Source organism: Heliangelus exortis, chromosome 16, assembly GCF_036169615.1.
Source record: "Heliangelus exortis chromosome 16, bHelExo1.hap1, whole genome shotgun sequence".
Taxonomy (NCBI): domain Eukaryota; kingdom Metazoa; phylum Chordata; class Aves; order Apodiformes; family Trochilidae; genus Heliangelus; species Heliangelus exortis.
Window position 1 is genome coordinate 7,444,088 of NC_092437.1, and position 22,510 is coordinate 7,466,597.

The 22,510-nt window shown below is 41.4% G+C and overlaps 1 protein-coding gene across 6 annotated transcripts in view; it reads right to left on the minus strand.

Annotated features, from left to right (window-relative positions):
• Positions 1–21,241, minus strand: part of DOK5 (docking protein 5) — a 39,369-nt gene extending 18,128 nt beyond the window's left edge. For 2 of the 6 annotated variants that reach the window (XM_071759670.1, XM_071759673.1), the window contains exons 1-2: positions 20,971–21,176; positions 2,357–2,464 (exon numbers count right to left, since the gene is read on the minus strand). In XM_071759670.1, the coding sequence (XP_071615771.1) occupies positions 2,357–2,464; positions 20,971–21,036 (174 nt within the window). In that variant the 5' untranslated portion in view covers positions 21,037–21,176. Of the gene's footprint in view, positions 1–2,356; positions 2,465–20,970 lie in introns of all 6 variants that reach the window. The other 4 variants (XM_071759674.1, XM_071759671.1, XM_071759669.1 and 1 more) reach the window with 4 other exon arrangements.
• Between the last annotated feature and the right edge of the window lie 1,269 nt (positions 21,242–22,510).

The window sequence follows — 22,510 nt, forward strand, 5'->3', positions numbered from 1 at the left end:
TGGCTTTTGATTAATAAATAACTACACTTTTTATAAGAATCACTTCAACTATAAAGTGGTATAGAGCAGCAGTGGCATGTTCTCCTTTTTCAGCACCTCATATTCAGTACTGCTAGAAGCTGCATCATTCATCACCTTAGAATTTCACACATTTACAAAGGTTATTTAAAAAAAAAAACCCAACAACTCATTTTCACCCACCAGTGCTCTGAGTAAGTTAACATATTTTAGCCAGAAAATGCTATTTAATGTTCACTGGCTTCCTTCCTGTAAGGCTCATGCAAATAAACAACGTCTGTCAGCTTGTACAGCTGATGACTCCACAACAAGAGGACACATTTACCTTAACTTTGAAAAAATGGGGGCACTGCCAAAGCCCCACTGCCAAAGAGCAGCACTGCAAAGCAGCAACCCTCTGTCCTGGGCAATCCCACAGAAAGCACCCTCCTTGGTAAGCACTGGGAGGGAGAAATGTGGAAAACAGCTGCTGATGGCAAGCTTGGCAGCTCCAAGACACCAAAAAAAAACCAAAACCAACCCATAGAAGCACAGACCAATCATCTCAGGTATATTTAGCTTCAAGACTCAGACCTCAACACACCCCACTCACCCCCCAGAGACTTAGGAAATAATATTTATTTATCTGTTCACTCCCAGTGGAAGCAGTACTTTCAGAAGCCCACACCAAATTCAAATTTGGTTTACTCCTTCAAAAGGTAAAAACTCCTCTGCCCACCACCCCTCCAGACATTTGGCTTCACGCCTTCATCCAGCCTAAAATAACCCCGAGATTTGCCTAAGCTCTGATAAAACACACACAAAATATGCAAGATCTCTTACTGCCACGACAGTGTTTCTCAAAAGCTCATCCAAGACTAGGGTGTGCTTTAATGTTTATACCTCTTAATATTACAGATCCCACTATCTACAGTTACAGCTTTCAGAAGCAGAAAGCATGAACTACTGCAGTAACCAGGCAGTTCCCAGGGACTGAGTTGCACCACTGTTTATCCACCTAAGCTACCAGAGAAATCCACAAACTACATATGTAAATAAGAAGCAATAGTTTAAAATTAAGTAACTGATTATAGACTGAGCTTGACTTGAAACTGAAAATGCCAATGAGACTTTCTATGCTGCTTCAGTCTGCAGATCCAAACATAGGAAACTGCTGGGAGGTTGTATTACATGACAAACACACGCTAAGCTGCAGAACTCTTGAAAGAAGAGAAGAAAGTCCAGGCCCATTTAGATTTCATATCCGTTACCTAATGGGAACCTCAAGTCACTATGTGCTGCTAATGTATTGCATTAATACAGATGTGCATCAATAATTGACAGAGCCCCACTAATAGAAACACAGTGTTCAACACAAAGCTGGAAATTGTCTTATACACACCATGCAGCCCTCTCACACATCAAATGAAATTAAAAATAAAAAAAGCACTTCTCATCACTTTTGAAAGCTCCTTAATATAAATTTGAATGTTTGAATGAACTATTTCTGGGCATGAGTAACTACAAAGGTAATATGAGTATAGTACCACAGGTTTTATGACCAATCAATTACAAATTATGTGGCATGTAGACAGACAAGTCTGCATTCAGATTCCCTATTCCCTCAAGATTTCCTGTAAATGTATGTCAAAGTAAGTGCAGACCAGCCTCAAGCTGAGCTGTGCTCACCAACTCCTAGGAATTTATGCACATAATTCCTAATCTTCTAATATATTAAACATTTGCTAACAATAATTATAAATAAAAGGTTTATTTTCATCTCCATGCCCAGGAGAATTACACATGTAAATTCTCAGATGAATATGGAATGTGCACAGAAGTCTGCAGAAGTGATTACAGGGAAAAACTTCACTTTTTTAATACAAGTGAATATAGCAAAGGTTTTCACACCATCATTGCAAAAAAATTTGTATGCTTTCCTTCATTCCAGTAGCTGCCTACTGTCTTCCCACAGATGCAAAATCATAGTAAAGTGGGAATCTGTAAGCATAGAGCTTTTTGAATTCACATGTTAGCATGGACAGTTGTTACTGTAAATATGAAGAGTAGCAGTAACTGCAAAGCATTTCAGATCTGATTTTAAAAGGCTCACAAGAGGAAAGGACATCTCTAAAAGTACAGTAATTTTCCACTAGCAAGATGTTTGCTACAAAGCAGAAAACAGAATACTCCTCTGCCTTTACTACACTGAATGAAGGAACATACAAGCAGGTTTAGGATTCTGACAGAAAAAAAAAAAGTTCCAATTTTCAGACCAATAATACATGTCAATTCACATTTTATTCCCAATTCTTCATTTAAAAAATAAGTTTAAGGAACAGCCATGTTACTGTCTTACCTTGTGATAGCATCTAAAGTAAGCAGCTCGTTCATCTGAGAATTTCTCCAGCCTCTTTGGCCCCTTGCTTGAAGCTTTTTTGAATACTAACCAGCATCTCTGGTAAATCTAGAAACACAAGAGAGTAAACTTGACATCTCCAGTGACTTAAATATCACTAATACCAGCACAGTAGTTAAACTCATAAATCAGCTGCTGCTCTGGAGCTACAATTAATGACTCTCAGTAGCTTAGACAAAACATAAAATTGAGATAACAGATAGTTACATCCTATTTCTTTTGAATTATGACTCAACCAGAAATTCTTATGAAGACAGTGTATGCTTGCATGGAAGGTGCTAGGAAGAAAGAACTATAATTGTGCTTGCAAACTCAGGGCTTTCTAGGAACCAGCTTTCCAGAATTTAAGTGACACACTTTTCCATGTGGATTTGTTACTGGTTCCAGTCTTGCATGCTTAAGACAGACATGAAGAAAGCTTGAGTGGACAGGTGGGATTGGACCTTCCATCACAGTAGCATGAGAGATAAAACTGTAAGGAAATGAGAATATACAAGGAAGAAGGAACTGAATTAGTAGGTAATGAAAAAGATTATTTAACGGTAGAACCCAGGACCATTCTGACAACAGGTGTTTTGTTTTCAAGGTAGATTTGAACTGAAATTCAAGTCACTTGGGGCAGACTCTGGCTCTGTGGTTGAAAAATCATCATCCCATCCAGAGCATTAAGCCACTTCATCTCAAATTTTTGCCACCACTTGCAATCTTCCCACCCATCCCTTAACTGTGGTGTATTTTCTGGCATCCTCTTGCATTCAAAACCATAGCTCTCACCTTACATAACATACTGTCTGTAGAGAAGGGTAGAATTACAAGGCTTGCCAACTGTTTTCAGCCTACATTCAATCAGTAATTCCAAAGTAACACCTGCTAAGTTGGAAATAAACAAAACTGACACCAAAATTAGTGTGATTTCAAAGAAAAAAAAACAAAAAACAAACCAAAACAGAACTGATCAGACATTATGAAATAGTTCACAAGTCTGGCAGGACTTCAGTGCAATTCACTGGAGTGATCAGTGATGAGACCCATCAAAACATCTCACTCTCCCCAGCAGACAAGACAACTCCATCCTCTGAACCCTTGATGGGTTTCTACCCAAGGTATTCAAAAGTGGCTATAACTTCATTTCTGTACCCAAAAATGATTGTTCCTTGACTAGCTGCTCTTCTTTTGCCAGCATTTAGCTGTTTCTGTAAAGCTGTTCAGGGAACCAATTACTACCCCCCAGCTTTATTATTCTGCCTCACATGTGGGCACTCATGGCCCACTTGGCTGCAGAAACATTTAGCATATGAACAGGCTGCTCTGATGCCAGGCACCAGCTGAACCTATCAAGATTTTCTTCCAATTTTCCAGCTTATTGGCCACTCGACCTGTTCTGTTTAATGCAAGGGTTTGAATTGAATTGTTCAACAACTACTAGACATAGACCAAAATGACAGCTTGCCACCAAAAAAGCAACTGAGATGTGCACCCACTTCTACTGGAACACACTTTCTGATGTGCCTTCTGAGAATCTTGTTTGCTGGGCCCAGATAACCTCATTACACTGAATAAGAAAAACTCTCCAAAACCCCACTCAAAAGAGACTGTCTTTTTGCTTTTCAAAAACCTACAGTTCTAGCTTCAACAGTCAGAAGCCCATAGGAGAAACAGAATCCTTTAGTAATGCATTTGCCATTGTACAACACTCACGGGGACAACAACTGCAAGATGCTGATGTCCTACCCACACCAGCTGCACTCAGAAGCACCTCTCTGGGTCAGCAAGCATCTCAAAGCTGTAGCTGCAACAGCAAAGCTCATCAGCACACAGAATTAGGGGCAGAACAGGAGAATACAAATGAGCAAATCAAAGTTTTTCTCTGCCTCCAGCTTGGCACCAGCCCAGCATGGTTATGGCCCTTCCAAATGATACCAGGAGCCTAAGTACTATTAACAATCAGCTCCAGTCAAGCATGGTAGATATCTGTAAGTTGGTGCTACTGGAATTTATTACTGCAGTTTAACCCTGACTAATCCAAGACTAAAATGTGGATTTAGATCACATTTGGGGCACAGCTGGGGAGAAGAAAAAAAAAAAAAATCCCAACTGTTACATGTCAGTAACTCCAAGGACATAAACCCAAATCAGCCTACAACATAAGTACTGGTCTTTAAGCTGTCCCCAAACCCCTATTACAACAATCCTCTAACAATAGAGTCCTTTATTGTCCCCAGAATACATTATGCCAGTGCCTCAGGACAACAGCATCATGACCCAAGTAACTACACCTTTAAAAAACAAACTTCATGATGCTCACTTGGATAAAAGTCAGGTTGTGAAAATCTGTCTTTCCACCTCTGAAAAAAAAAAAAAAAGGGGGGTTGGACTAGGTGACCATTAAGGGTCCCTTCCAATCCAAACCATTCTATGATTCTGTGAATAACCAATTCAGCAGCATCTGCCTCAGAGCACTAAAAGCTCTTTAACACAATCAGTACATGGAAGAGATAATGTTGTGCCCAAGACAAAGCTAATCATAGACCTTGTTATGCCCTACAATATGCATTAAGTAATTGGATCTTTGATGCCATCATGATCTAGTACGTGTCTGAGACTTGTCATTATTTCTTCATGTCAAAGACAGGCATGTGAACTGTTTATATTGCTACAGCTGTTTTGACAGCAGGAACAAGAACCAAACCCAAATGCTCTTAGGTGCCTATTCTGTCATGAATACTTAGCTCATTTATCCCTCAAATCAACATTTTCACTACTACTCCATGAATAGGAATTAGTTGAACGTATTGCTGTAATTACTTCCACTCCACTTGGGCTGACAGTGATTAGATAATCCAAACAGCAAATCAGGATCTGATGTGCTGAGAGAGAACAGTAATAGCTGTCATTTTCATAACACCTAAAACTTACAAAGCTTTCCCTGTGAGATCTTCTGAGAAAGCCTACCTCAAAATTAAATTCAGGTATCAAAAATTAGCAACTACTTCCTCTGATGTCTTATTAAAATTTCATCTTCTAACAGCCCATCAAGCAGGCAGGAGCATAAAACTCAAGGGAAATAATGCAAATGTTAACGAAGTGGATCATCTGAAACCCAGAGAGGTGATCCAGCATGCATGTCCAAGGTCGTGTCAAAACAGTTCTATTTGTGGCTCTAAAGATCAGCTGATATAAATCATTACCACAACTGAAGTCAAAGGAGTGACTTCAAAGGAATGATGCAATCTGAGTATTTGAATTCCTGCCCCTCAGTACTATGCCTTCAAAAGCAGGCAGGATTGCTCAGCCCTTCCCATGCTCCTTCTGATGCTAGGAATACACTGCCAAGCAAAGGAGCTATTAACTTCAGATGGAAACTGGCTGACTAAAGTGGAAAAATTTCTCCTGACTTTCCTGGGTTTCACTGTTCAGTTGTGGCTCAAGAATACTCTCATGCAGAGAGGAAAACTGAACCCAGCAGCTCTCCTGCGTGATAACCCAAAGCCCTGGACCATCCTGGCAAGGGATGTGAGGAGGGAGGTGAGGCTTCACCACCTCCCAGCTGAACAGAAAAGCAAGTAAAAATTAGATTTTTTCATTATACATGAAATACAGATTATTCAATGCAAGAAACAAACATTTGAATTTAGAAACAACCATTTGCATTTCAGTCCTAAGTTTACCCCATCCCTCAATACTTTTGTTTAACAACTGATCTAAAAAGGATCTGAAAATAGCCAAATACTTAGAAATTGCAGGGGGAAGGCTATTTTAAATATCTGGGGGCAAAGGGGTTAAAACTGGCTATTTTTAAAAACTTAAGTATGTGTCTTCCACTACACCATGGCAAAGCAAGCCTTTCCTACTTCAGGACCAAACAATCCTACCCTTTATTTGCTTGCTACTTAAGAGGAATATAGAGAAGTCAGAGATAGTAAAAATCTCATCTAGCAATTTTTTCCTTTGCAAACAAGAAGTGAGGCTTCAGGGAAAACTGCCATATTTTATTCCCATCTCGAGTTTTCCTGCTCTCTGCCCTGAAACAAAGAATTCCAATGAGCTGCATTTACAGGGACACTTAACTTGCTGTCAAAAAACCCAAACTTTGCTTTTTTAAAAGCAATAGCTGTACTATCATGCAGCTTGGGATGATTACAAGAAAGCCTGAGCTATTGCCAGGAACTTGCTGTTTGTGACTCTGATAGCTTCTACATACACCCTAGTAAAGGCACAGCACAATAGCACATTTCTCCCAGAGTATCTTTTTTTTTTCTACCAAAAAAAAAAAAAAAAAAAAAAAAAGTGTTGTCAGTTTATCCAAAACAGATAGATAGCTTAGCAACTGAAGTACCTCAGTTGCACACAGAAAATTAATTGCTTTTGCTGAACTTTGCCAAGGAGTCTCCAGCAGTCTGGAGCTACAGGTACAAGATCTCTTCCACACAGGGAATTAGGCAGCTAGTGTGGGATCTTCGTTCCTGTATTAAAATTAAAAAAAAAAGCAAAAGCATTAACATGTCATAGTTGATTCAAAAGGTGATGAAGTACCCTGCAAAAGAATTCCCAGCCAGAATGAAATCTGTGAAGAGATTGGACCTAGAATCTTGCTCTGCATCTATAAAAATGAAAGACTGCCAACAGGCAGACTGCAGCTCATTCATTTAACTATGTTCACTCCTCAGACATGTCTGAAGTAGCAGATACCCATCAGGCAGCTGTTTCTCCATGAAAAACTGGAGGACTGCTTTCTAGTAAAGAGATCCAGGTATCAGCAAATATGATGATGCCTTATGTGCCATTCTGGATAGGACTATGTGGCTCTAGTGAAGACTCAACAATCTTTCCATTACTTCACCAAACAGAATTACTTATTTTGAATATATTTCTTCCATAAGGTTGTGACTTCTCTCTATTTTTCCAGCCCGTATTTGTCCCTTGCCCATTTCAACCCTACACTAGCAGCTGTGTTCAGCTGTATTTCATATGGAAAAAAACACAATGTATATATTAAAAAAACTACAAGTAGGTGGATTACTAGAAAGAACCAGATAGCTGTAAACATATTTAAGTTGTACTGAAATGCGTTTAGCAGGACTCAAATGGTGCATGGAAATGTAGACTAGCTCACTGGTTTTGTAAAATCAGCAGTAAAGTTGCCCCCATGTTGCCTGCAAAGATATTGCTGCACTTGGCAACAAGACAATTTCACTCTCCCAGAACACCCATTTAATGTCAGTGTGTTATGAGTAAGCGATATTGCATTATTCATTGTGATCAGGTTATAATGACTACATAAATCAAAGTTGGTTTACATCAAGCTATCTTCTCTGGGGGACTAAAGAAAATAACCTAGATGTCTCCTTCCCCTGAGGAACACATTTGTGGAGAGATGAACCTCACTCCTTCCTCTCATTCAGTACACATCTTCAGAAACAATATTTTACAGTAAGAAATCATCCACAGCTGCTAATAGGGAATGAAGCTGTAATCTTGTCTCTGTGCTCGTTCAGAATTAACAATATTGCTCAGTATTGCAAAGTTTTTTCTTCAAGTTACAAAATCCTGCTTTGGCACTGGCCAGAACTTGCTAAAAAAACAGTGCATAAAAAATGCTTGGCAGGCCTTTATGAATCTATACACCTTCTTTTACTGCTACACTTACCAATGCAAGTCACAACAGATGCCTACTGCTCTGAAATATAAGGCATTTTAATCAGTCTTTCCTCTTCAGAATCTCTTTTTACCTCTTCCCTTGCAATTGGAACTGCATCAACCAGAAGTGAGATTTTTGTTAATGGTTCAGGCTCACAACTCAAAGCCATTCCTCCAGTCTTGGTTAAAAACACCAAATAGCTGGATTTGAGTCTACAGATGCAGTAAAATGGCTCACCCAAGATTACCCAACAACTTAGTAATGAAGCCTTTATTTTATCTTGTGCCTACAGGATGCTCTGTTACAATGGTTGATGACTGGAAAACACGAGGAGCATTTTACAGGTTTTGTTGTAACTGGTATGTATCAGTCATTGGTTCAGACAAAGCAAAAAAATGTTCAACAAAAATGCTGCCACTGGTCACCCCTGGCAGGCTGCAAGATGGAATGGGCTCATTGAAGGGCTTTGCTGATGCATTCCAGATTGGTGTAAGATTACTATTAAAAAGGACATCCAGGAACTTGTGAAAGCCCTCTACAGAGAATCACTGCAACTGTCAATAAAGTAGCTTAGAAGCAATGTACCCCTTCACATTTTTTTATGTACTCAGCAGCTGGAAGTCTTGAGTTCAGAGGCATGTTAATTACAGATGATGAAGCACCAGTGAAATATCTCTGACATGTTATCTTTTGAGGGCTTTGGATAATCTATGGTCCAGTCCAGCCAGGGCAGAGAAGCCACCAGACTTGGAGGGATACCTGAAACATCTTTCTGGACCTCAAAGGGCAAGGAAGGGGCTCTGGAAACACAGGATATCCAGGAGGTTGACATCTGGAATAGAGATAGATGCTAATGCAAAATGCTAATACAAAAAAGATAGGGCTGGGATTTAGGATTTGCTTATCCAACATGATTATCATAAGAGTTCTGCAAAGGAGTCATTTCTTTCCCTTCTCTGCTCTGTGCATAGTGCCTTGAATTTGCATTGGCAGATGCTCCTCACACGCAACTCACAGAAGACTTTTTGATAAACTAAAGTGTAAATAAATTACACTGTGTAATAGGCTACACAGGAGGTGTAGGGGATAAGCAGTCATGTTGCCTGATGTGATGGAGAGCAATACAGAACTTGAAGTAATTTTTTTTAGTTTCTTGACTGACTTTCTTCTATTTATTTTAGGACCTAAAAGACATTACAAGCAAGACTTCAACTTCCAGTCTATTCTCCATACAAAAAGGATGAGTTGGATGCAGTCTCATTAAAAAGAGATTATTACTCAAAAAAGCCTTCTACTTGCAGGCCCCTGTTTATTGACTTACAGGCTTCAAAGTATAGGGTTTGTTGTTTTGTTTTTTTCTAAATCATATACAGAAAAGGTTATCATTCTCGTTTATGCTAGACCATTAGAGTGCCTCCAAGTACCAAGAGGCACTTACAGCAGAAACCCTCTTGCTAGTGATAGTTTAAAAAAGGTCAGTCTGCATCTAAGTTTCTGATTTTCTAAGTTAATTCTAGGCATGGAACTGGACAGGAGAAAAATCAGCCTAGTACCCTAGCTATTAAAGGAAGAAAAAACAGTAAAGGCTTCAATATAGGCTCTGAAGTGAGTCTGTGCAGAGAGTGCATGCTGGCTGAGCTCTCCAGAGTGCAGCTGGATGTGCTGTCCTGCTGGGTCTGGCCATTAGTGTGGTCCAGTGAATTAACACTGTTTAATCCTTTCTGTGAAAGGACTTTAGCACTTTAAGATTATTTTTTTCTGACCTCTTCTGTGAACACAATTTAGTACTGTACTAGGTGTAGGTAACTGCTAAATGACATAAAACAACTGCAATGAGTTGTGGTTTGGAATTATTCTTTTTCTGTCACTAAGTATTTGACTTGGTTACTTTAATTACATGGGCTATAGGGGGAAAATAGCATTATGCAGCTCATTAACAGTTCATGGAACTCACTAATTAGTACATGAGAGGCAAAGAGGCTGCAGAGCACACACATGCACTAACCCTTGGTAACAGCCACTCACAGCGTTAAGAAGAACACAAGTTCACCTGCTAAAGCCATGGTCAGAGGATGCTCTCCTGCACCCAGACATCAGAAGGCACAGATAGGACTTGATCCACATTTGAAGATGAACTGTACTTGCTCAGAAACTCCCAGTAACAGGCATTGTTTCAGGCCCCAGAGCATATAACCATTTGAAAGAGTTGGACTTGCAATTTTAACCCTACATGTAATGAGACAGAAGAAGGCAGAAAGTGCACAGGTCAGGCCTCAGTCTCAGCAGAAGAGGAGCTTCTTCAGGCTGCCAGCAGCCAAAGCCAGACATGGGAGAAGAGTTTTAGTTTGAGAGCCTTCAGCATAGGGCTCCAACACTTCAGCTGTACCTGTTGCCACTTGCCCACCTGTTAAATTCAGTTAATGATGTTTGTTACGTGCTGCTTGGAGAGCCAAGGATGACAAATGCCCTGCAAGCCCATAATAACAGATGGGTATGACTGCCCATTTCTGGCCTGCTGTCACTCTGCCATTCACCAGTTAATTTAACTGCAAGCTTCAGAAAGCATCACGGGTTTCCTGTAACAAACACATTACCTCCCATCCCTCCAGACAACCCTCCAGACCTCAAGTAAGTTTCAAGGTTAGTCCATTGTACTGTCCCAACACAAGGTAAACTCATCTTCTTCCACATTTTTCTTTCAATCCTGACATCAAAGCTATACAGTGAGCTACGGGTCATTCCCCCAACCTCTCTGGAGCTCGAATCAGTTTTAAGATCAAAATGAATCAGCATGAAAGAGCAAATAACATTGCCAAGTGAGTCACTGCAAGCTGGACTTGACCTAAATATAGTACTTTGTTAAAAGTGACAGAATTACAGCCCATTAAAACACAGTAACAAGCACTTCAGCCATTGCCTTACAAGATTGCAGCAAACAATTGAAGTCATTTGCTTGGACTGCTGGATGGGCTGGTGCTCAGTTCAAAGCTGCAGCAGGGTACATGCACTTCCCTTTTCAAGCAAGTTGGTGCACTGGCTTCAGCATGCCAACCTTCAGTGCATCCTGAATTTCCAAAGGAATGGGGACAAAACCATCCAAGTTGGAGCAGAAAGCCCATGGGTCCTGTCATCAGCACGTGGACCCCATCCTGGGTCCAAACCTGTGCCCCTGCACATCAGCACTCCATGGCTCTGCTAGAACCTTAAAGCTACCAATGAGATAAAACATGGCACCAGCTTGTCCAATATTTTAGAACAAAAATTTCATCAGTTTTCTAGTAAAGGTGTAACTGAGGCTGGGAGGAAGGTTTTTTTGTTTACTGGATCATTTTTTGTTTTGGGAATGATGGAATAATACTGACTTAAAGAAACACAGCTTAAAATAAGGATTTCAGAGCCATTATTTCCCCAATAGACTTCAGATTTCCACTATCTCTTGCAGTCCTCTTGCATTTGTCTAGGCTAAGCTTCACATTAGTTCAAATGGACAAATCCAACAAATTAATATCTCATGTTCCCATTGTGTAATACTAACTAAAGAGTTCATTCACATTTAGGTAGACTGCATCCTCAAGAAAGTATGAGTGCTGCATAAAAATGGTCTGCAAAAGCTTAGCAGAATACAGCCTTAATTTACAATACTTCATTTCCCAGAGAATAGGCACTTGTATTTTACCATAAACACTGTGCCAAGAGTGCAGTGCTCAACAGCACGCAGTTAATTCAGGACAATCAGTTAACATCCCCCTCACTGCTGGGGAGACATTAGTGAGAGCATTAAGTGGAATTTTTCCTTTGCTGACCACAGGACATTGATAGCTCCCCAGATAAACATCACTCTGTAAGAAAAGGGACAACTTAATCTTCACCATTAATGCTACTGGGAAGAAATATCCCTGATTTCACAGTATTGCTATTTCGAATTGGAACCAGTTACACTGTTTTCAGTAAAGGGAGAAAAAAAACACTTCTAGTTCCAATAGCTTGAACTTTCACTGGTATTTCAAAAGCACTTGATGAAATTAGACAAGAAGATAACAGAACAGGCCATCAACTTCCATAGTATACTTAAAATCACACAAACATCAAATTAATGTGTCGGTCTCAGGTCCAGACCTTACATCTGTTACATTCTTTCATGCGTTTCCACCAGCAATGCAAAACCTTCCTTCATCACTGATTTAACTTCAAGATAAAGCCCATACACACCAGCAGGAGAATTACCTTCACACCATGTAATGAATCAATGATGAAAAGGTATCAAAACCATGAAAAACTAAATTTCACCCATTTATAATTACGTTTTCCTTTCACTGCCTTTGCACTCAGACCCTTCCATAAGTGGGGCAGCTGCTGAAGCCACCTCCAGAAAACTTTCAGACCTTTGTCTAGAAAAGGAAGAGCAAACAGTGAAAATGCAGAACTGGGACCCACAAGTGGCCAAAGACAAGGAGGGAAGAGTTGGAGATAAAAGCAGAAAAAACAGGGTGATGCATTAGTTTTGTTAAAATGGAAAGTCCATCCAACAGACAGATAAGAACCACTTGTTCCCATTAACAAACTAAGCCCATCTTCCAAAGAAGAACATGGAAGGTAATTTACCAGGAAACATTGGCTGAAAAGCACAAGAAAAGCAGTTCCTGCTCCTTAAAAGTGTCACCATCAAACCAGGAATTTCATACTCAAATCATGATCTGCATAATCTCCCACCTTGTACCTCTTGGAAAAAAACCTGGAACAGTTCTAGGAGGCTTTTTTGGGATTTTGATGGAGGTTTTCAGAATCAAAATATATATTCTCTTTTGTTTCTCTGCACGCAATCCTTAAAATCAGATTTGCCTATTTTTATGATACACAAACCTCCAGATTTCCCATCTCAGTTTAGAATCATAGCTTTGGCTGTGTATGAATCCTGCCCCAAAATCAAACTCAATAGGAAAAGCAGTGTGATGAGAAGTAGGGTGTCATGGGAAAGATATCAGACCCTTGCTTCTCCATCATATTTTCACAAGGCAAAAATTAAAGCACCTTAAGCAACAAAATGTAATTTCACCATGTGAGTTGCAAAATTTCATTTTAACTCATCCTGAATACAATGTTAAGCACCCTGATCCTCCAACACAAAGATCACATAAAATGAACAGCTCTCCAGAGACAAACAGTCCTTATTTTTTCTCCTCCTTTGCTACAAGGATCTTTGCTTCAATTTCAGAGGTAACCTGGCATCAAGACACCTACTGGCTTGGACAATCCATTAACTTTGTGCCAGAGAATATCCAAGGGGGACTTGCTCCTGGGCTGGCAGACCCAATGCCAGCAGCCAGATGGGGCTGTGTTAGGTTTTGAATGACATTTCCTGGTATCCCTTCCCTTACCAGCTCAAGAATAAAAACTCAAATTTTCTAAGCAACATCCTGGATCCTATCCCTGCTGCCACTGCCAAGTTCCAAGCAGTAATATACCTTAATATCTGTGAATATGTTCCAACACCTTATTTAACAGTTTACTAAAAATATGAATATTCAATAGACTTAATATCACGCAGGTTGAAGTCAGCACACAAGAAATCTGTTTATTTTTTCTGTCTCAATGCTCTCAGTTTAAAAGGAGCTGTATAGGTGAACACAGGAGTTTTATTAATAAAGCTGTTTCAAGTGTAGATAGAGACAGACAACTTTTCCCTCTCCTTCCCCACCCCCAGCCTTACATCATTCTTGTTTCTAGTTTTCACAGTTCATAGTCTAAAATTCTCATATTAAACTTCTGGCACTCTTATTCAAGAACCAATCTTGTTAACCATATGGTTCCAGTCCTGCAGATTGTCTCTCCCCCATTTTACCTCTCCTCCTACAGGGTTTCACAGAAACAGCATATGCAAAACTTGTAAAAGTACATGTCATGTTCTATGCTCAACACTGATCTTCTCAATGAAGTTTTTACAAAAGTCAGTTTAATTAAAAATCAAGAAGAGAAAATCCTTCACCTCTTTTCAGCTTTTGGAATCAAAATATTCCACTTAAGTTAAAAAAAAAAAAAAAAAAAAAAAAAAGAATGGACAAGTCCAAACCTTTATGCACAAGTTTTTCCAAACTTCCAAGCATGAATCAGATTACCCATCTAGACCTAAAGCATGCACATGCAATAATGTTATATTTAATAAGGAACAGTCTACAGCACAAAATTGCTGCATTTTCCTACTTAAATCTAACATATACCCACTGTCCATCATGCAAGTTCCCATGCAACACTCAAATACCAAAGAGATTAACATCCTCCCAATTTTAGGTGAAGCTTTCACTTATTTCCTAAATATAAAAAAACATCTAATTTTACCTAACATTGCAAGTAAAACATGAATTAGGTCCAGAAACCCAAGAATTATTTTCCATTAAGTTTTTAAGTCATTCCAGAAATATGGAAATACTGCAGTCATTACTCCATGTTTCCAAACTGTGAAGATGTCAGCTCCCTCCTCGGCCACAAACTGAAGAGGAAACTACAACAAATTCCTAAAATTCCTTTTCTGGAGCCAGTCAGGAGAGCCCAGGTTCTGCAGTGGAGGACACCACTTACACCACATTCCTTCACACTCATAGGATTAGAAGGTTTTGAGCTAGTCAGACCTATCACACAAAGAAAAGGGAGTCTCCTAGATCCAGTTTCTGTCCTTACCAAGGTTGATGCTAAAGAGAGAACAAGTCCACTCTTATCCAGCAGTCACATCTCTCAGAAGAGACCCTACTAATTTTTACTTCCCCATCTTCACTACAGTCAAAACTTTACTGAATTTGGTTAAACTGGTTCAGACCAGTATTAAACAGTGTCCTAAGGAAGAGCACCCACATTAATGTTTTTGACTACAGGCCGGTGTGACCCTTATATTAGTGAGATCAGTGATACCAATATAGTTAATTCCAGAAGTGCAACTTCTGATTTTAATCCTTCCCATCACTCCAAGAAGTCAGATCCTACTTAACAGTCACATTTCCAATGCTATTCAGCACTTGTAATGAGAAATCACTTAATCATGGCCAAGCTGCTATGGAGAGCAACAACAAAAAAAAAAGAAATCAAATTATACTGCCCCATCAGTCAGGGCAAGAGCACAGAAGTAGCACTGAACCCCCCAAAACCACATTCCCTCCAGCACAGCCAGGAAAGTGCTCCAAAAAATGAACGGTTGGAAAGAAGAGTTCTGGGCTCAACTTGGTTCAGCTTCAGCTCATTAAACAACCTTTTTGGCACAGGTATAGGCAAGAGTTCCTCCATCTTCAACAAAGGTGGCTGCCGTGACTGAAACCCTGGAGGACACTGGCTGATCCCTGTGTCCTTAGGAAACTCCCATGGACAAACACAAGTGACATCAGACTTGCACTTTGGGGATTCAGTTGCTAAAACCCCACTAAATCCTCACGTTGGGTGCTCAGATCTTTTGCTTGGATCCAGCCCACATTTCTGTAGAGGACCCACTCTAATAGACATGAGGCTGATCATTCCTTGCATAACCAGGAGGTGCCTCCAAGAGATGGGGTTACACAGAACCCCAGGAGCAGGCTCTGCAGACTGGGGACTTAATTAGAAGTGTTGTTAAACAGATCCCTCTGCAGCACAGCTCTGTGCCACGCCTCCAAAGTGCAAAGTGGAAGATACCTCAGGAGACAGAATTCTGCAAAAATATGTTAGCAGCATTTCCTTTGCCAGACAGAGGTACAAGAAACAGATTGCTAGGTAAAAAAAAAACTCCACTTTACTCCTCTCTCCCTCTCCGTGAATTTTATTCTCTGACAAACAGATACAGAAGTCTCTGCAGAGACCTGCATTTTTAGGAAGAGAGCCTTTAGCTGTTAGCACAGCTCAAATAAAGTCAATGGATCTTCCCAAATGAGTGGTTTTAATGGCCTATAATAATCTGATAGCAACACAAACTTGTGGAGCAGACTCCTAGACTTCCAAATCCAGAAAATTGCTTTATAAAGTCATGGCAATTATAAAATAAATCAGGTTGCTTGTTAATAATGTCCAATTTTGAGAGCTGTACATGTTATTTTTAGTGTTCAGATTGTTGTTCTGGGTTATAAACATCCAGTGTATCTAGTTAGCAATAATATATGTTCTAGGAAGATAAATACATTGTGAGGTTTTCCTAACAAACAACAAACTGCCAGGACTATTTGTTTTAAGTTCTGTGTCATGCAGAAGCAGTAATCTATGTATATTAATTTGGCAGCATGTGCTGTCCTACATTGTTCTAATTTTAATAACCCTGCCTTTTATAAAAGAGAAAAATTAATCCTCTTTTAAAATACAGGTCACCTTAATTTTCATATGCAAAATATTTCACCATTGACTATTCTGCTTTTAGATATATATGATCTTGAGTGTTTTCTTGAATTCTTTGTGAAGAAAACATGTTTATGCTTGGGAAGGCTACTTCTACATCTGTGAGAGCCAAAGTTGTTTTACAGCTGCAATTCTTGTATCTTTACCTTGAAATTAAGAGACAAACAACCTGAATAGCCAGGGAACAACTATATTTTAATGTTAAAGAGATATTTGTCAAGCAACAGTTGTGATGTGAAAGCATCATGATAAGGCATTTCTTTGCTGTATAATGAAAGACATAAGTATGTAAACAACTGAACAGTCAGTTTTTTTAACCTGGACTTATATTGCATCATGGGATACACTTCTCATCTCAAAAGTCTTCTCAAATGAAGACATTTTAAGAGTTTTATTACTAAGATAGGTACAGAGTCCTTCAGCACTGGAAAGTTTCTGACAGGAGGGAAGAGCACATGAGAGAACAAACTACTGTAGATGGCTCCACATCTATTTTTAAGCCTTAAAAATTTAAAAGATGCTGTCCATCCTTGCCATTGGATTTTTCCTGGAAGATTGCTCAGTAACAGTCTCCTCATATTGCATCCACAGAGCTTTGCCACCTTGTCCTACAGCAGGTCAAAACATCGTGGAATGAAGTACACAGAATGATCTTTTGGTAGAACTATAACATTAATCAGTTTAAAAGTGATGCTATCTGAGAAATGGGGATACAAAGGAAATGCCTGCACACAAGACAGATGTGCTCATAGGAGACAAAGCTTGGGGGAAAAGTACAGTAATATTTGTATCATCTTAAGGTATGCTCAGAAAGGTATTCTGCCCTCCCTGGAAAGCAGTGCAAAAGTCCCCACAGCCAAACCCTGGGTGGGGAAGATACTCCCCACTCCAAGCAAGCCAGAGAGAATGTTTCTGGAAGCCAATGTTTCCCAGTCAATCAACTATTGTGCAGAGCCAAACCAAGAGACTCCTCAAGGGTTTGCACAGCTGTGTGCATATTTACAAGTCCTTAACAGAGACATTCTCTGCATGAAAACACAAGAATTGGCCTTTTTGTTAAGGAAAAGAAACATCTCCACAATATATTCTCCCTCAGAAAGGTCACATCTGTGTCAGAGAGCAGGACATGACTTGAAAACCACAAGCACAAAAGAAGCACCTTTTTAGGTACAGATGCTGCTAAATTACTCCCCTGTTTCATATATAAGATACAAAGCACTTAATCAGATGAAAGGTGACTGCAAGCAAAAGCACTCAGGGCAAAGAATATCTTCTTCCCAAAACACAGGCCCAGTGGTCACTGGTGGAAGCACTGCTTCCAGGGCAAAGTGAGTTGGTTTGTTTTGAGGAACTCTGGCAGGTTGTGCTTTTACACTGCCAGCAGTTTTCAGGCACACAATCTCCTCTGTGTCACTGCTAATGACAGAACAGAAGGAGACCACTGGCTCCAGGAATTCTTTATCTCCCTGTAAAGATGGAAAGAATGGGGAAGAGTGCAGTTTCTCCTGAATATATTTGGCTCTGCAGAAGACACATGTGATACAAATGTTGCTATGGAAACTATTCTATTAAATAATATTAAATTAAATTTACATATTTAAAGTGCGCAAAAACAGAACAGGTACAAAACTAATTAGCCTAAATTCAACCTTGAAATTATGAAGTAGTGTCTATCAGAATTGACATTTTTCTTCTAAAAGAGGTTTGGGGTTGAGCAAGCCACTTTTCTACACCCCTTTCTCTTCCCAAATTTAGCACCTGCACCCCAGTTATTCACAAAAGTCATTTCTTCAGATAATTTGTAGACACAAGCTCTGCTCCTAGTTCCCTTGGTGATGGAATTACCATGGCATTACAGAGAAAAACCCAAAAGCTGAATTCAGTCTGAAAAGACAATGCACTGATTACATCTGTGCCACCATAATATTGGAATGTATTTTATTAACTCCCACTGACATCTCACCACACACGCAGTTCTGAAATCCTTCTCCACCAAACAGGAGTCCTACACGCAGCAGGAGTAGGCTTGTCCTTAATGTTTTCAGGGCACAGGAAAGTTCTCTTAAAGGTATTTTAAGGTCTAAAGTATTTTTTTTCCCTTCTCACCTCCAGCTCCTGGATGGCCAACAGCCCTCCCCAACACAGCTACCAGAAAGCAAGCTGTTTGCAGAGCTTCTTCCCCACTGAGGAACCCAAATTCCCACCAGCCACTGAGTAAGACCTAATTCAAGCTCTTCCCAAAGCCAGGCAGCAGCCCCAGGTGCTCAGCCAGCTCCAGCACCAGCCCTGCACATCCACACCTGCAGCAAGGAGGAAAAACCCCAAGGAGAAGAGCCACATTTCACCTGGGGCTCCATAGAGCAGTGGGTGCCACAAGCATCACAGGCTTGTCCTGCTTTTAAAGGACTCAGGTTAATCACAGTTACCTGTTTCTACTTGGTGCTGAAAATCAGAGCACTGGGCTTAAGTAGCTTTACAGAAAATGCAAGTTCTAGGAAGAAATCTGCAGCCACATTACAAGAGCCTGCTCTTAAGGAGTGGGGCCAATACTCTAAAATGGAAACTACAAGGAGCACCACAGCTGATGAAACTCCTTATTGTCAAGCACATGGGGCAAGGAGATTTGAAGAGGTCACCACCTCTCCCTCACAGCACAGGCCTCCATCACCAGATTTAGAGCAGTTTCAGCCAGATCACAGCAGTTATTGGCTTCTGTCCTAACATTCTCCACAGCACTGGGAATATGTCTCTGCAGCATGTCCAGAGCCCAGGGCAGCTCATGGCAACTCTGGGCTCTTAATTTTAACAAATCTATAGCCACAGGAACTCTCTGAGACTTCACTTGCACTTCTCCACTAAAGCAGTTTCCATCACTCCTTTCACACCTTCTAGCCCTTCATAATTACATGAACTTTTAGAATTAGAAGGACTGAGATGACATAAACCATCTTCCCAAAGTAAACCTTTAACGTTTGTTCCTCAGTGTCATTCTCTATTTCTTTCTCTTTTTTTCCATTCAGCTGTCAAATGCACTTCTGAGAGGGCACAGAACACTTCCTCACCACCACCACCACCCTCAAAGTGTATTAAAAAGCCTTAATAAAAGAAAGACACAGGTATTAATAGAATCTACACCTCTCTTGGAGCTAGATTATCTTTATTCAAGTGTCCATGTATGGAAAGATGTGTCAACATTTAATCTTACACTTCACTTATGATGGAGTTAACTGAATACTAATATGCACTCAACAATGAAAGGCTAGTTATGATACATTTATTCTGCTAGATTTACTACAAGGTCTCTCATAATGACATTATCTCCATTTGTCACAGAATCATGTGGTCCTTAAAGAAAGAAGTACTATGCTTCAAAGTCCAGGCACAAGAAAAATAGCCTGCTGGAACACTTCAGAATGCTTTCTTGTTTCCAAACAAGTCACAAGCTACCAAATGTAGAGAAGTCACTGAACATGGGTACAGCAAGAGAACGAAGCTGTAGTTGTAATGAGCCAAGCAAAAGCTTTCAAATGACCACACACACTCTATAATAAATCTTGATGCAAAACTAAGGCTGTGAGCAATTCAGAATTGCCAAACCATCAGTTTTCAGTAACCACAAGAAATTAGTTTTTGCCCTGAGAAACAGACCAATTTAAACATGCTTTATAGACAAAGCCTTCCTCCAGTTTGGGTACCCCCGAAGCCATGTAGGCTTGCTAAGGGAGACGGGAGGTGAGGAGCAGGTAAGTGCCATCACTGGAGTGGCCCTGGGAGCCTGCTCAGGGGACCTACTGCCCATGGAGTACCTACAACACACAATGGTAGCAAAAAAGCAGCCTTAAAATAAGTTTAAAATTAAATAAGGACCGAAAGGGGGCTTTTTTTTTTATTTTTACTTTGTGCAACTCAAATGAACTTAGAAGCCCTGAAGGTATCACAAGGTCTCTACCTGTCCCACTCCAGACCTTAAAGCCCTGATATGCAGCAGCCCCCACCCCAGAACCTCAGCAGCTACAGACAGCTCTCAGCTCTGTCCAAAGTTCCCCCGCACCCCAGCCCCTTATTCCTGAGGGCACAGCCACCCCCAGCCCCAGTCCCCGCCTGCCTCCCGGCCACCCCCCCCCCGCGCACCCTTCCGCGGCAGCCCCGCGGCTCCGGCCCAAACTTGGAGGTGGCTGCCCGGCTCCGGGGAGCTCAGCCTGAAGGGCAGAACCGGGAGGTGTAGGCAGCACAGATTTCCTGGCAGGCAGGCAGGCAGGCAGCATCCCCATCTCCCATCAGGAGAGAGATTTTAAAAAAAATAATAGATACACGTGTGTCTATCTATACATAATGCATATACACATTTATGTGCGCATTTAGGGGCCTTTATTCTTCTCCGCCTCCCCCCAGTTTTTTTGTTTCGTGTCTCCCTTGCGGAGACACCCACAGAGCTCAGTTTGCAAAACGACGAGGACAAAGGAGTGGAATGAAAATAAAGAAAAAGGAAAAAAAAAAAAAAAAAAAAAAAGAAAAAAGAAAAAAAGCCCAAAGGCAGGTACCCCTCGGGCGAGCCCAGGAGGGGACCAGCACTCACCCCCAGCCTCCTGCTCCGGATGCGCACGTAGCCCTGCTTCACGATGTCGTTGAAATTGGAAGCCATCCTTCCCCAGCAAAGTTGGCGGCGGCCGGCGCCGCTCAGCCACCCCGCATGGCCACGCCGCTCCGACCGCGCCCCGCCCCGCTCCGCACCGCACCGCTCCGCACCGCCGAGAGCCCCGGACCGGAGAAGGGGAGGGAAGGGAGGGCTGCCGGGGGATGGGAAGGGGAGGGAAGGGAAGGGCTGCTGGCAGCGCCCGCCCCCGACACCCCCCCGCCTCCCCCGCAGCCTGCCCTGCCGCGCCCCGGTCCTGCCATCCCCGGGAGGGCTTGTGGTCCTTCCCCCAAAAGTCAGTGTAGAGAAGCAGAATGCTGAGGGTTCACCCGACCCCGGTCCCCCCCCACCACCACCAAGGGCTCTTTCGGAGTTGTTCTGCCGGCTGCTGAAATATTTTGCTGCCGCCCCACTCTGTCCCAGGTGCAGTTTCCTGCAGCTGCAGGTGGGACAGCTGAACAGTCAGATCTGCCCTATCGTGCCGGGGAGATGTGGCTCAGACCTGCTTTTTTTTTTTTTTTTTTTTTTTCCAGTAAAGTGGGTTTCCCAGAAAGTCTTTCAGATGCCTGAAAGTCTGCCAAGTGGCGCAGCTCCAGAAGCTCCTTCTAAACCCTGGTAACCCGAGCTCTTGTCCTGTGGTGCACTTCGTGTCGTGGAAATGTCACACCAGCATATGCTGCATTTTCTAGGCAACTTGTGGTTGCAGTAAGGAAAGATTTTGCCTGGCGCTGGGCCCCGGGGTTGCCTTCTACATCCCCTGAGTTCTCCTTTTCCAAGAATGTGCAAATACTGCCAAGTATGCCAGAGAGCCCAGGAGAGAGGGGCTCCAGTGACTCCGCTTGCTCTCCAGGGGTTACCTGTCAGTGGTGCACTATAAATAGCATGTCCTGGAAAGAGGGACTGCTCATCTCTTCATAACATCTTTTAATAGCTTTACAAATATAGGCAGTCTGAGGAGGTCAGCCAGATAGAGGACTTTGACTTTGAGAATTATCGTGCCATGAAAATTACAGATGGGTGGCAAGGAGGAAGGCAGAATCAATGAGGAGTGTAAAAGTGAGAGCACCACATGGCAGGCAACGTGGCAGCCATGTCCATTTTTATTTAGCAGTTCAACGACTATGAAACTCACCTATGATAAAAGTGGCCTCTTTCTGGTTTAAATATGTCTTTCCTTCATCTTAGGAGCAGGTAGAAATGCTGGTAGCTGCTCTGCTGTGGTAACAGCGTGGTGCTTTCAGCTCTTGCTTGAGGTGGTGATTATGCTTTGCAAGGCTTTACAAAATATTAATTGATGAAGTGGATTATAGAGATAGAGTGTAAGACTCTCTAGCTGAAGGGCTGATTCACTTAGGATGAAGGAGACAAGTCTGCAGCCATTGCCTCAGAGTCTATTATATTAAGCTTCCCTCTCCTTTTCACTCAGCTATTTTACAGAATGCATAAAATAGAACAGCATTAGCTAGAAACAACAAAAACTTCC